Source organism: Schistocerca serialis, chromosome 9 (genome assembly GCF_023864345.2).
Source record: "Schistocerca serialis cubense isolate TAMUIC-IGC-003099 chromosome 9, iqSchSeri2.2, whole genome shotgun sequence".
Classification (NCBI taxonomy): domain Eukaryota; kingdom Metazoa; phylum Arthropoda; class Insecta; order Orthoptera; family Acrididae; genus Schistocerca; species Schistocerca serialis.
Genome location: NC_064646.1, coordinates 137886645 through 137902582, shown reverse-complemented (window position 1 = coordinate 137902582; position 15938 = coordinate 137886645). Strand labels below are relative to the sequence as shown.

The 15938-nt window shown below is 37.8% G+C and overlaps 1 protein-coding gene across 1 annotated transcript in view; it reads right to left on the bottom strand.

Annotated features, from left to right (window-relative positions):
• The window catches only part of LOC126419049 (leucine-zipper-like transcriptional regulator 1), a 139646-nt gene that overhangs the window by 71573 nt on the left and 52135 nt on the right, over positions 1-15938 (bottom strand). Inside the window, exon 9 of the mRNA XM_050086120.1 lies at positions 6563-6763. Within this exon, the coding sequence (XP_049942077.1) occupies positions 6563-6763 (201 nt within the window). The remainder of the gene's footprint in view (positions 1-6562; positions 6764-15938) is intronic.

The window sequence follows — 15938 nt, the reverse complement described above, 5'->3', positions numbered from 1 at the left end:
AAAAGAAATATTTCTCCTAAATCCAGCCTGATAATCCTCCCAGTACTGGTTCCATCCGGTATTCTAGCCGAGAGGTTAAAATCTCACTAAACACCTTACACGTTGTAACTTAGAGTGTGATCCCAGAGTAATCCTGCACTCTGCTTTATCATCTTTCTTACGTAATGGGCAGATTATTCCCACATTCCAATCCTCTACCATTTCTTCCTTTATCCATATTTCCTTTATTAATTCATGAACAGCCATCTTATTTCTCCCAAATTTTAATAATAATGCCATCTTCTCCTGTTGTTTTATTATTCTTTAAGTTTTTAATCGTGTTCTTCACTTTATCTACGTCTAGTGGTTCAGCTTCCTGCTCTTCTGTTTTTAATTCCAATTCCAGATTCAATTTCTTCTCTTCCTCATTCAAGATTTTGTTCTCTGCCCCCCCCCCCCCCCCTTTCCATCAAGGACCTTGGAAAAATATTCTTGTCATCTTCCCAAAACTTTGCTTTTATCTCCAATCAGGCTTCCCCTCTTTACCATTACACAAAACTGGAAGACTGCTCTTGGTTGGAATCCTCTCTTCATTTCTCTATATCTTTCACAGAACATTATCATCTCTCTATTTTCTTCCTTTCACACTGTCTTTGCTTCACCCTACATAACTTATCTGCTCTTTTATTCTTCTCTATATAGTCTCCCACTGCTAGTCACCTTTCCTTTTGCTGCATTCTTTGTCTTGTTACATTTCTTTCTTCCATTACCAGTGAGCATTTCTCATTGAACCACTTCGACATTCTGCCTCCCCAGCATTTATTACGTGGCTACACTGATGGCTGTTTTTAGTATCCCTCCATTTAGTGTCCACATCCCCTTCCTTCCACGTGCTCTTTCTTGTCTCAATAATCTCTTCTAATTTCTTCTTGTATTCTTCCCAATTTAAATTAATTTGTAGACTTTCTATACTGTGTTTCACTTTTTCCCCTACTCTTTTTGTTTCTTGCGATGTTTATCTACTGTCTATATATGATCCACATTAAGTAATAATCTGTGTCTCCGTATGCCCCTCTACAGCTAGTAACTTCCATAAGATCTGATGTCTGCCGTTTATCTATAATCACATGGTCTATATGGTTTCTTCTAATTTCATCTGGCAACACCCACGTAAATTTCTGAACATCCTTTCCTTTGATGCCTTGTGCTTGTTATCATCATTTTCTTGCCATTGATGAAGTCTATCAGCCTTAGTCCATTATTATTACTGAATTCATGCAGGCTTTCTTTTCCTATTGTGTTTGTAGACTTTGCCTTTTTTTGCATTCAGATGTCAAAGATCATTTCTGTGTCCTGCCTTTGAACTTTGCTGATTTATGCCTTCAGTCGGGAGCAAAATGCATTCTTCTCATCTCGCTCTGTTCCTCCATAGTGGCAGATGTACATACCATTGTAACATTGAAGAATTTTTCTCTTAATCTCCAAGTACACAACCTGTCTTTAACTGCTTTGAAACTAATTGTATCTGCCTTCACTGAGCTATGTATGAGAAAGCCTGTACCATGATGCCTGTATCTCTTCCACTATACATCCGCACATGTTTCCCCAATGCAACCATTCCCTATGCTTTCCATCATATTTCTTGTGGTGCAGCTATTTTCACTCTTCCCTTACCCATTTCCTCTCTAATTTCCTGCAATTTTCCAGGTGTCTTAAGTATCTTCACATTTCAGGTGGCTATAATCATATAAATTTTCCTTCTCATTAACCTGTGTCATCATGAGACATGGCTCATCTGACTCCTCTGTTGAGGCCTCTCTGGCTAGGGTAATCCCGTCAGCAACACACCCTCAACTTCAATGAAGCATGTAAACCCTCCTGCCTGGCACTGAAGATGCCTTCCATAAGGTTGTCTCTCATGGAAGAGATACAGGGTGCTTCAAAAAGAATGACTTTATTTCAAAACTCCATATTTATCGATAAAAACAAAAATGTGATGGGCTGCAAAATACTCACAAATGCTCTTTGTGTCCACCAGCAGCACGAACAACACAGCTAAATTCATCACAATGTATCTGCTTTCACATAAGTTACGATGGCTGCTGGTCTGTTATTCACTTTGTCTCTGTCATGAGGTAACGGGGAGATGAACACACTTTCATTCACATATAATCACCCGAAGAAGAAGAGGGGGGGGGGGGGGGGGGGGGGGGGCGGAATCGCATTTGGTCATATGTCTGGTGATCTTTGAGGCCAAGAATTCAGGGCACTGTCTCAGGGTCCTGTGTGCCCTATCCAGCATTGAGGCAGTGTGTCACAGAGAAACTGACATATGTCGTCGTGCCAGTGTGGTGCAGCTCCATCCTGTTGGAAAATGAAGTAGTTCATTCCGGTCACTGTGTTTTCCTCAAAAAAAGAAGGAATCGTACACTTTTTTATGAGAAATGGTACAAAACACATTCACTTTAGGATAATCTCTTTCATGCTCAATAGTGTCATGAGGGTTCTGGAATACCCACATGTGCATGTTATGTTGGTTTACTTTACAACTAACATGAAATGTTGCTTCATAACAGAAAATTAACCATGGTAAAAACGTATCACCTCCTAAGTACTCTAGCAGGGAATTACTGCAGTCAACCCATTTCCTTTTGTCGCTAACCCGAAGAGGTTGCACTAATTGTAGTCTGTATAGTTTATAGACCAAACAATGCCTTAACATTCTCCAGAACAAACAATGCCTTAACATTCGCCAGAAAATTGTTTAAGGCACTGCCAGTTCTCTGCTAGCATGACGAGTAGACTTTCGTGGATTCTGCTCAAACGTTTGCCTAATTCTGTCCACCGTGTTATCAGAAGCATGAGACTGACCCGGACTCTTACCTTTGCACAAGCATTCTGTCTCTTCAAATTGGTGATACCAATGATGAAAGATTTTTTTGGGAGGAGGAGGATCAATGCCAAAATTCTGACAAAAAGTACAGTGGACAAGCACACTGGCTCACTCTTTCCACACTACACTCTTTGTAGTGGATGCCATCTTACTTTTGACTGACTGAAAACTGAGATGATGCACTGATTTATGTCTATTAGCGATTTTCTGAAACTGTAGGCCATGCCCATCGAAACAACCCATATTTCCTTGCCAGCATGTCCCAGTTTTTGTATCTATTACCATCTAAAATCAGGTCACTCATTTTGAAATACACTGCATTTTGACTGCTCAACCACAGCAGGCCATTGTCGGTTGTCATCACCTGCTGTTGCTATCACCCCATGGTGGAAGACTAATGTACATCTTTTTCAGCACCAGAACCATGATGATATTTAGTTTTACATACTCTTCCTGATTACAATTACTGGGTTATTTAGCATTTTCTATGGTCCACCTGAATAGTCACATTACAGCTTGTGGCTACCAGTACTTGAGTTTTATCAAATAGAATCCGGCAGTCTCATGGATGCAAAGTACATTCTGCAATAGCTGATCTGTCTGTTTCTCCCCTTCTACAGTTGCCCTTTGTTCTTTTATTCATTTTTCGACTATTCTGTTGTTAGTACCCATATAAAAATCTCCACAACTATACATAATATTGTAAATTTGTGTTTTTTCAATGGTTTGCAAGCTGCCTGGACTGACTTTAGGTGTTCCTGTATCTTCCAGGTGGGTTTGTAGATTACAGTGATAATCTGTTACATCAAGTTCCTTTCTATGTAGTCAGTACTGGCAAGAAAACCTAGGCTTTCACAAATATCTGTACATCACTGTAATCTTTTTGTGGTTGTCTTAACGCTCTGTGTCTCAGTGGAAGAACATCCATTCTTGATCACTGCACTGGTACAACATTCCAATTCTGCGTCTGGCAGTTCTAGTTGACATATGATCCTGGCTCTATCAGTTAATGATTTTATAACACCCTGCTTTTGTTGTAGGCGGTAATTTGAATTCTGGTGTAAGTAACAGCATATGTGCGTGGGTTTCCTGGATATCATGTGACATAAGCTACCACCCTCTTTCTTGAAGACTAGTGTATCAAGAAGATGTAATCTTCTATGTATCTTCTCTTCCATAGTAAACAAACATCAGATTAATCTCATTCAGATGTGCATGAAAATGATATAGTTCCTCTCTGCTGCATTTCCACAACCACATATTGTTGGCAGTTTCTCGAATTACTCCATGTAAAAACTTGCAATCACCAGGCTGAAGGCACACCCCGTAGCTATGCCATGAGTCTGTTCACAGAACCTAATGTTCTATTTGTAGTATGTGATCATGATACAATACTTGAATAGTTAAGCAGGCAAAATTCAATTCAACTGTTCTAACACAACCTCATTAAGCAAAACTGTGGTAAACAGTGATAGCACATAAAAACTAACAACCATGTCCTCTGGTGAACGACTATGCCATTTAATTTACTAATGAAATGTGCCACATTCTTGATGTAAATTTTATTGGCTCACATGTGGTCATAGTAGTGTTGTCAAGAGTTTAGCACTGGAATGGGTGGGTGAACCAATTCAGTTGTGTTACCACTACAACTTTATGGGCTGCTGAAAACTCATAAAAAACATATTCCATTGATTTGCCAATACATTTGATTATGTGAGATGGGATGCGGCATTCATAGTTGCTTCCAACAGATCAGATTGTTAATAAAGTTTTTTACTTGGAGGCTATGAGAAAATTGCGTAACTGTGTGCTGAAAAAAGGCTCAATCTATGGCACATGATAAACTGGTTCTGCCACCATGACAATTCTCAGTCACATACCCCTCTCAGAGTGTCCCTTTCTAGCCAGAAACTGCGTGACTATTTAACCCTACACAGCTTACTCATCTGATCTGCAATGATGAACTAAAACATTACATCCACCTGCTTAATAGCATGTTGGTGCACTTTGAAATGCAATAAGGCAGTTATTCTGTGTGGCATGTATTCACGAAGTCCTTGGTTGGTTTCCGGAGATACGTGGCACAAGATGTGTACGCACAGATCACACAATTACTATAAATTAAGCATCAATAGTTTGTGGGTGTGGAGTCGATTCCTGATAACATTCCAGATTTATTGCATTGGGTCCAGATCAGGCAAATCTGATGGCCAAGAAATCAACATGAGTTTGCAATCATATTCCTCAAACCACTGTAGCATGATCCTAGCATTGGGAACTGGACAGTTATACTGCTGGAAAATGACATCACACTTGGGTAGACATCAAGCATTAAGGGATGCACATAATCCACAGTTGCCCAGTGCCTTTGGTTACTATCAGGATGTCCGCCATAGCTTAACACTACCTCCATCAGCCTTTGGTGTATGCTTCAAGCAGCTGTTCGTTTGGATGATGGAGTATCTGGACTTACCATTCACCAGTTGTAACAAGAAACATCATTCATCTGACAAGGTGATATGTTTCCAGTGATCCATGGTCTATTATCAGTTATATTGTAACCACTGCAATTACAAATTGGGTCAACATGGGATGTAGGGGGTCATCTAGTGTGGAGACCCGCATTCAACAATGTACACCGAATGATGTGCTCCAATACACTTCAGCCTCCACCAATATTGTACGATGCCACAGACCACCACCTATCCCATTTTACAGAGCTGGCAAGCATCAAATCTCCACATTCTGTGACGAAGAGCAAATATCCAACACCTTGCCACTGTCCTTCAATCCGTTTCCATACATGCTGGTGACAGTAGCATGCAAACAGCTTCTCCATTTCTGGGATGCTTGTTCCCAGGGGCAGGAACATAACAATTTTCTCTTTGTCAAAACCGCTGATGTTAGAGGATTTACCCATTTGCAGCCCCTATCATCACTGGAATGATTCCCCATCATCTCTGTTCCGTTTATATCCTTTCCTTACCACGTCACATGCCAATAATGCTGCCAGGTGGCATTCATTTCTGACAATGGGTAGTGGTCATAATGTTCTGGCACACTGGTGTAGTTCTGTGTAGTTTCTTGTGCTTGCATCTGAATACAAGCATGAGAGGACATTGATTTGGTTATGGGTCAGTGGACTAGGAAAGAATGAGGTAAGAGCTGTTAATAGTCACTGTATAAGAATATAAAAAATGTTTGCAACAATGGATTCACAGATTGGTCAGATATGCTGTATATAATGGAAACTACTTCTAAGTTAATAGGATAGTCACGCAATTCCAACTCTGTTGGCACCAGGATCAGCAACTCGATGTATTGTAAAAGAAGATCTATTATGTACAGTCAAACATTACAGTTGTAGGAATGTTCTACAAGATTTAGTACACTACTGTAATTTGTTCACACAAAATGCTCAAAAAATTATTTATGTAACCAAACATTTTGTATTTCATGTTTTGTTGATAACACTGTACCTTCTAATGTAGGCAATTATTTGAGAATGAAAGAAAATGTTCGAAACTAGTCAACAACAAAAATATTATTTCAATCTGACAGAAACCTTAATTAATAAGTTACTGGAAAGATAAGTCTTGTAAAAAAATTAAAATACATAGCCTATAAAAAAATACCCTTTTCCTTTATTTTCCCCACTTTGTTTATTCAGTACACAAGAGTTGTTACCTTTTCAAGGTGTTTGTCACGGGCTTCACGAGCCTGTCTGATACGGGCCCTCAGCCACTGGGAACGTGCAGCTACCATTGCAAGGTGAGCAGGAATCTTCACTTCTTCTGTCCCAACAACAAACTCAACATCACAAAACTGTCGACTTTCTAGCAGCTTACCAAAGTCTTCATGAAGTGTACACTTTGGGTAACATGAGAACTGTAAGCAAATAAATTACATTAATGGAGAAATTTAGCACTAATAGAATATACATGACTGTATTTGCATTAAACAAAAATATTTGATACCTTTCATAATTATTTCCCCACCAGTCAACAGATACATTCACCCTGTAGTCACATTTTTAGAATGTTAGTTTATGGAACAAAATTATTATTATTATTATTATTATTATTATTCTTTCTTTCTTCCTTTTCTCAGACGTTATATTCCTGGTCAAAAATGGAAAGTGACGCGGACCTTGATCAAGCGTGACTTCCTTTTAACTGTACGGTATATGTTATATTGCATTTAGGAACTTTCGGGTGATTGAACATGTAACAATAATTACGGATTTCTGTAGTTGTATATATAAGTTTGGATGCAGCTGTATTGCATTGATGTACTGGTGGATATTGTGTGGTATGACTCCTGTAGTTGATAGTATAATTGGTATAATGTCAACTTTATCCTGATGCCACATGTCCTTGACTTCCTCAGCAAGTTGGATGTATTTTTCAATTTTTTCTCCTGTTTTCTTTTGTATACTTGTCGTATTGGGTATGGATATTTCGATTAGTTGTGTTAATTTCTTCTTTTTATTGGTGAGTATGATGTCAGGTTTGTTATGTGGTGGTGTTTTATCTGTTATAATGGTTCTGTTCCAGTATAATTTGTATTCATCATTCTCCAGTACATTTTGTGGTGCATACTTGTATGTAGGAACGTATTGTTTTATAAGTTTATGTTGTAAGGCAAGCTGTTGATGTATTATTTTTGCTACATTGACATGTCTTCTGGGGTATTCTGTATTTGCTAGTATTGTAATCCGCTTGTGATGTGATCTACTGTTTCTATTTGTTGCTTGCAAAGTCTGCATTTATCTGTTGTGGTATTGGGATCTTTAATAATATGCTTGCAGTAGTATGTGGTGTTTATTGTTTGATCCTGTATTGCAATCATGAATCCTTCCGTCTTACTGTATATATTGCCTTTTCTTAGCCATGTGTTGGATGCGTCTTGATCGATGTGTGGCTGTGTTAGATGATACGGGTGCTTGCCATGTAATGTTTTCTTTTTCCAATTTACTTTCTTCGTATCTGTTGATGTTATGTGATCTAGAAGGTTGTAGAAGTGGTTATGAAATTGCAGTGGTGTAGCCGATGTATTTATATGAGTGATTGCTTTGTGTATTTTGCTAGTTTCTGCGCGTTCTAGAAAGAATTTTCTTAAATTGTCTACCTGTCCATAATGTAGGTTTTTTATGTCGATAAATCCCCTTCCTCCTTCCTTTCTGCTTAATGTAAATCTTTCTGTTGCTGAATGTATGTGATGTATTCTATATTTGTGGCATTGTGATCGTGTAAGTCTATTGAGTGCTTCTAGGTCTGTGTTACTCCATTTCACTACTCCAAATGAGTAGGTCAATATTGTTATAGCATAAGTATTTATAGCTTTTGTCTTGTTTCTTGCTGTCAATTCTGTTTTCAGTATTTTTGTTAGTCTTTGTCTATATTTTTCTTTTAGTTCTTCTTTAATATTTGTATTATCTATTCCTATTTTTTGTCTGTATCCTAGATATTTATAGGCATCTGTTTTTTCCATCGCTTCTATGCAGTCGCTGTGGTTATCCAATATGTAATCATCTTGTTTAGTGTGTTTTCCCTTGACTATGCTATTTTCTTACATTTGTCTGTTCCAAAAGCCATATTTATATCATTGCTGAATACTTCTGTTATCTTTAGTAATTGGTTGAGTTGTTGATTTGTTGCTGCCAGTAGTTTTAGATCATCCATGTAAAGCAAATGTGTGATTTTGTGTTGGTATGTTCCAGTAATATTGTATCCATAATTTGTATTATTTAGCATGTTGGATAGTGGGTTCAGAGCAAGGCAGAACCAGAAAGGACTTAATGAGTCTCCTTGGTATATTCCACGCTTAATCTGTATCGGCTGTGATGTGATATTATTTGAATTTGTTTGTATATTAAGTGTGGTTTTCCAATTTTTCATTACTATGTTTAGGAACTGTATCAATTTAGGATCTACTTTGTATATTTCCAATATTTGTAGTAACCATGAGTGGGGTACACTATCAAAAGCTTTTTGGTAATCAATGTATGCGTAGTGTAGTGACCTTTGTTTAGTTTTAGCTTGATATGTTACCTCTGCATCTATTATCAGTTGCTCTTCACATCCTCGTGCTCCTTTGCAACAGCCTTTTTGTTCTTCATTTATAATTTTATTCTGTGTTGTATATGTTATTAATTTCTGTGTAATGACTGAAGGTAATATTTTGTATATTGTTGGTAGGCATGTTACGGGGCAATATTTAGCTGGGTTTGCTGTGTCTGCTTGATCTTTAGGTTTCAGATAAGTTATTCCATGTGTAAGTGTATCAGGGAATGTGTATGGGTCTGCAATGTAGCTGTTAAATAATTTAGTTAGATGTGAATGTGTTGATGTGAACTTCTTTAGCCAGAAATTTGGTATTTTATCTTTTCCAGGGGCTTTCCAATTGTGAGTAGAATTAATTGCTTGGGTGACTTCATGTTGCAAAATTATCACTTCAGGCATCTGTGGTATCATCTTGTATGTGTCTGTTTCTGCTTGTATCCACCGTGCATGCCTGTTATGTTGTACCGGGTTTGACCATATGTTGCTCCAGAAGTGTTCCATGTCTGTTATGCTTAGTGGGTTGTCTATTTTAATGTGTGTGTTATCTATTGTCTGGTAAAATTTCTTCTGGTTTGTGTTGAATGTTTGGTTTTGTTTCCTTCTATTTTCACTCTTTTTTTTTTTTTATCTTCTAAGTCGTTTGGCCAATGCTTGTAATTTCTGCTTCTTTTCATCTAATTGCTCTATCGCTTCTTGTTGTGAGATTTTACCTAACCTTTTTCCTTTTTTTTTTTTCTGACATTTCATTTCTTATAAATTGTGTTAGCTGTCCGATTTCTTTTCTCAGTTTTTCTATTCTGATCTGTAGCCTGTGTTGCCATGCTGGTTTTGTGGGTTTCTTCTGTGTGTTGGTTGGTTGGTTCTGATCTCTGCCTAGTGTGTATATTTAGTGTAGTGAGTGCTCCTATATAAACCAGTAGTTGCAACTCTTCCACAGTTGTGTTTTCATTTATTTTGTAGTGTATGATTGTGTTGATAGTTTTTATTGTTGTTTCGACTTGTGGGTTATTTGGTGGTCTATGTAAGAATGGTCTAATGTCTGTATTTGTGTCTTTGTATTCTATATATGTCAGCTGAAATTTCTCTTCTATATCGAACATGTGTGTCACTTCGTGTTCTATTTGTGCTTGTTCTGGTGGCTGTCTTAAGATTTCGTTTTCCTCTGATTGTTTAATTGATGCATGTTGGTCTTTGTTTGTTTGCTCTGGGATGTTTGAGTCCATTACTGTATTTTCTTCTTCTTCTGATTGCACATTATTTTGTTCCAGTATTTGTTGTACTTGTTGTTTGATGTTTTCTAATTCTGACTGGGGTATCCTGTTATTTTTTATTATTACACGGATCTGATCAGCTAGTTGTTGTTCTGTTAAAAATTTTAATTCTGGGTATCTGGTAATAAATGTTGTGTATACTTGTGATCTGTATCCAGTTGTGTTGGTTCCTAGGTTTGTTGCTTGGTAATAACAGAACATGAGGTGTCGATTAACTTCATCTGACCATCTCATCCTCTGTCTTTGTTTTCCTTCTAGGGTGGTTGCAGGAAGCATATCCTGCAAAACACCTCTATTTGGATTTAAATCATTTTCCAGTTGGCTAGCAGTGTCGTTACCATTGTGGGCGGGCACAGGGTTCAAGCGTCGTCCCCGACCATTATTATTATTTTTGGGAACTGCCCCCATGTACTGTCAACGTCATATGACGTGAATCTCTGCCATTAAAAATTTTCCTGAAATCCAGCTAATCTTGCCCCTACCATAACAGTGGGTGATTATTTGTTATTAACGAGGCATAAAGAAGGAAACGGACTTAAATTATACAAGACCCTGAACCAAAAATTCATCGAGTCTTTCAGCGGGAGACACAAGTACTTACAGATCTGTGTAGCCAAGATGAGGACAGAGTACAGCAGTAAGCAGCTAGAACTTAACCAACTGGTATCAGTTGTCGAGGCAGTGGTAAGTTACATAACAGGAAATTTTTTTGTGTACATTCAAAACATAAAAAAAAACTGTACTTAAGAACCATGCTTGTCTATCATAGGGTATTTTTCAGTCTGGCCATTACCCATAACAAAGATCAGAGCACAGCTGAATAATGTATACTATTAATCATCGCACACTGGCTTTTGCCCAAATGAGTTTTAACATGTGGCCTCACTAATCCAACAATATGATCAATAATGACTGCAGAGTGGATGGGGACATGGTAATTGGATCATGGAACAATAAAGATCAATTGCTTGGTCGCGTAAATCAAGTTTTCTTTTACAAGGGTAATAGTCACAGCCTGATGATAAAACACTTTTTTGAGAAAATTTTCTGTTAGCAATGTCTTTTAGATCAATGAACTCTGTCCAACATTTTTTCCAATTAATAGATTCCATTGCTAAAATATTATCCTGAAAGGCCTAGAAATTGCTGTGACAGCCTCTTCATTGGAATCTATATATTTCACAATGGCAAGTTTATTTAAATGTGGACTGGCTGGAAGTCATAATGTCCAATTTGGTAAAGAAGATGAATGCTTCCAGCAATTCATACTTCAGGCATCTCAGTTTCCCCACGACAAGAAACCTGTGTGGGCAGATGCATTAATCTGAAGGAAGACAATTCTCTTTATTTTTGCAATTCAGACATTTTCACATATATTTTCATCTAGACCACCCTCGAAATTTGTGCGATATTCTCCAATAACTGTTTCATCCTTTGCAAAGTAATAAATATGAATAATGCCTTTTGCGCCTCTGAAAATGAATGGCATAACCCTTGCACCATATGAAATCTATAAATCAACTTTTTGTTTTTTAATGCAAGGCCAGGAGTTTCCACACACTACCTTGATTGTGCTTCCATATCTAGTATGAAGTGATTGACTCATATCATAGTCATGGCATGGTCATAGTTGGGTTCTTTTTAAAATGCCCCAAATATTCCTAAGAAATTTGTTTTCATATTGACAATTGGGCAGCTTTTAGAAAAATGTGGGTACTTCAAGCAGAAGGCTTTTTCGCACTGAAATATGCTATAGTCTTCCTAGATTACGGTGTCAGTTACTATGTACACCTTTGACTGCAAATTGCCCAATACCATTTTACTCTTTCTTGATGCTTTCATAGTTCCTGTTCACTTATGTTACTGTGAACATGTAAATGGAGAAATATTTTTGGCCAGTGGTCTTGCAAAGGTACGTCATCTTCTATATGAAGGTTTGGTTAAATTACATGGAATGTACACTGCTGATAAATATATAATGCCTGATAAAAAAAAAAGGGAAGCACTCGGAAGTGGAGGAAGAAACAAAATGGAACCTCACTGCAGTGATTACAAAATTAAGTCAAATTTATAAAAAAATTGAATCCACTTATCAGTAAGATGTTGCAACCCCTGTTGCCTGGATGCCTGTGTTAAGGGTTGGGAAAGGTATCATAAAGCTGCTGTATCCTCTCCTGAGACCAGTTGGCCCACAACTCTCTCAATTGGACCTTGATATCCTGGCTACTCGCACCGGGACGGAGTTGATGTATGAGCTGTTGTTGAGCATGTTCCACTGGGGACAGATCTTATGAGCTTGCTGGCCATGTGAGTACCTCAATATCCTGCAGACATTTCATCACATGCACTACATGTGGAAAAAACACAGTCCTGTTGAAAAATGGCACCACAATACTGTTGCATGAAAAGTAGCACATTAGGATACAGGATGTACATGGCATGCCATTGTGCCGACAGAGTTCCCTTAGTTGCTACCAGCTGTGAGCTGAAATTGTACCCAATGGCTCCCCACACTATGACATCAGGAGTATCACTGCTTTGCCTCTCCAAATCACTGGAAAATGGGACCTCTCCCCAGGTTGCCACCACACTCTCTGGTGATGGTAATCTGGAATAGTGTGAAGCCCTGATTCACACCTGAGAACAACAACCCCTTTTATCAGTAGTCCTTGCTTCCCAGTGATGGCACCACTCTAAACACAGCCATTTCTGTTGTGAACAGCAGACTATGCATGGGATGGTAATTCCCTATTCTAGCTGCTGCTCATTTCTGACCAATGGTGTGGGACAAAACGATGTTACACAGGGTTCATTACTTGTTCTCAGATGGCACTCGCAGATGTGATGGGGCACTTGGTGGACAACATTGTGATCCTCCTTTGTGAAAGTCAGGAAAGTCAGACTCGGTCAAGAGGAACCTGGATGATGAGTATGCCTGTTCTCATGTTCCCAATCAGTTCAACATTGGTCCTCTGTTACATTCAAACACCCCAAAAATCTGGATATTGCACAAATTGACCAGCCAGCCAAATCAAGACTCACAATGTGGCCCCTTTCAAACTATGTCATGTGCTGATAAAGCTGCCTCACATGAGCACATGGCATCTCTCTCTCTGTCAGAGTGATCACTCAAATCTGACATTCACACTCCTTATACATCCTACCAGGCCTGGTACCAACACTAAACATGAACAATGGTAATGTACTCTGGAGGCTGTTCTACTTTTCACAAAAAATTTCAACTCTAATCACTAACATACCCATTTGATGATGTGTATGTGTATGACACTACATTGACATCTGTCTGTCTTCTGGGCACTTCAATTTTTTTTGTCGGGTACTGTAGTTTAACATTATTGTGAAGATGCCCTGGGTCCCCACTGGTATCTGTGGTTATTATAGATGGCACTCAAAGCTTTAGATTTAGTCACTATTATTTCTGATCATCAGTATCCCTTCATGTTGTTGTGGTCTCCTAAACGAAGTGTCTGTGCCAAAAGACCAAACTGTACTACAGTTGTTTGAAGACTGCAGTGAACTAATGCTGTTGAATGATGGCGCATTATTAAGTGTGTGTTGTGGACTCACTGTGCTAATTGGTAAGCAATAAAGATGTTCTGGCTGTTGGGTGTATATTGTAAGTACAAAATCAAATGCTAGTTTATGTAACGTGACTGGATTGTCGAGGATTACAGTGTTTCTAGATATGAGCAGCCTATTATCCTCATTCTGGAGCCAAAACACATTTGGTGCTATGCATGTATACTGGCTGAAGGCAAGAATAGCAAGTAATGAATACCGACAAAGTAAATCACAAAACAATATTTATCACAACTCACTGCGTGTTCTTTCTAATGGACATGCTTTTTTTCTGTCAATTTCAAAATGTATCTTACAGAATGCTATACATGGTACATAGTGCTAGATTGCTAGATGATACTCTTCTTCCTACACATACATAATAGTGTCACATTACACTTGTAATGTGGAAAGAAAACAGGGGTGGCAGGAATGTAGTTTTCTTTAGTTAGACAAGTATCATAGGCATGTGCAGGATGAGAAGAGACAGCAGTGCATGTACTAGAGTTGCTTAGAAAGCGAGACTGCAGATTCTTGACACACACACACACACACACACACACACACACACACACACACACACACAGTAGCTAGGACTGAAAGAGTTGTCATGGAAATACTCAAGGTATAACACTTATTTGACCAACTTCTGGCAAACTCACTGAAAGATTTTCTGCCCATTTTGTATGTGCCAAATGACACAATCTTACCGTAAATCACCAAAACATACTGAGTATAAAACACAAAATATACTGCAGTCTGTTAAGTGATTAAACTTGGCTGTTCTTGAAATAAAAACAATGCCACATATTAAAATCAATCTGTAACAAAATCAGCTTATTTTCTCTCTGCAATATGGTATGAATCATTTTCTGAAGAAACTGTCTTCTTAATAAGTATTCATTGTACAGAATGAGGTAATTAGAAGGATATGTAGACTAATTCCAAGAACCTCTTGCTACAAAACATTCAGAATTTGGGAATACTACTGCTGCTTTCTTGAACATATTCTCCCTCATGCGTTTTGTAATAAAAAACCTAAATCTCTATGACAATAATTCAAAAGTCCAGTAATGACACCAGATACAAGAACAACCTCCATTAAAAAAAAAAGAAAAACTTGTCATCAATGCACTAATGCATCAAAATCTTGAACTTGCTTCCCACACGATTCAAAAGCCTGGGAAACAAGAAATTCTTTTTCCTGTCTAAATTACAGTAGTTTTGTTGTATTATTCTGTTTATTTGGTTGATGAGTTTGTAAATTTGAGTTTGACAGATAACTGATCATTATAATGAACTCTGGTTTCTGAATTGTTGTCATAAACAGTGTGTAATGTGACTATAATTATTTCAGGATTATGCTGGTTTGTATACTGTCATGACTGCATTCATGTTATTTCCGTACAATTATATTTGTTTATCCATTCACACATTGTTTTGTTAATTCACTCATGGACAGATGTGGCACGAGTCAAATTATACATAAACAGGCAGATGCAAGCATTGTTGGCTACTTCTGTAAGGTATACTAATAACAACAAATTATGACTAGTACTTATACTCAATTTTATAATTATTGACATTACTTCTCAAATACTTATGTTATGAGGAAAACGGTTACTTTGAAATAGGCTGTTGCTCCTCACACACTACTCAGCTGACGTTTTTATCTACTATTTACAACCAAGCATTTAGGTAATTTTACATTATTGGTTGTCCATATACTGACCAAGTCAGTATCTATCTAATGCAAGTATTAAAGCTACATGAAATTTACATTTCTGAGTGTAAGTAGTCTGATAAATTTTAGAAATATTGGTTGATGAGGCAATCTTTTATTTTGTTTTAAATATTTCAGGATTTCCAGTTTCTTGCTGGATATCCACTGGCAACCTGTTACAGCCTTTTGCACCCAAATAGAAAACTGCAGTCTGAACCCTAGAGAGGTATGCGTAGTCTATATGGAAATTATTTCTACATCTGCTATTGTGGTTGTGAGTTGTTTTCATCCTAAATTCACTTTTTATTAGTCACAAATACCATTAAGGAGTGTCTAAGCATAAGGATTAAGGGCCCTGAAGAGGTCTCTGCAAGATGTTTGGTTATCAATTTTACACAATATTTTTGTCAAACACTTCTGTAGAA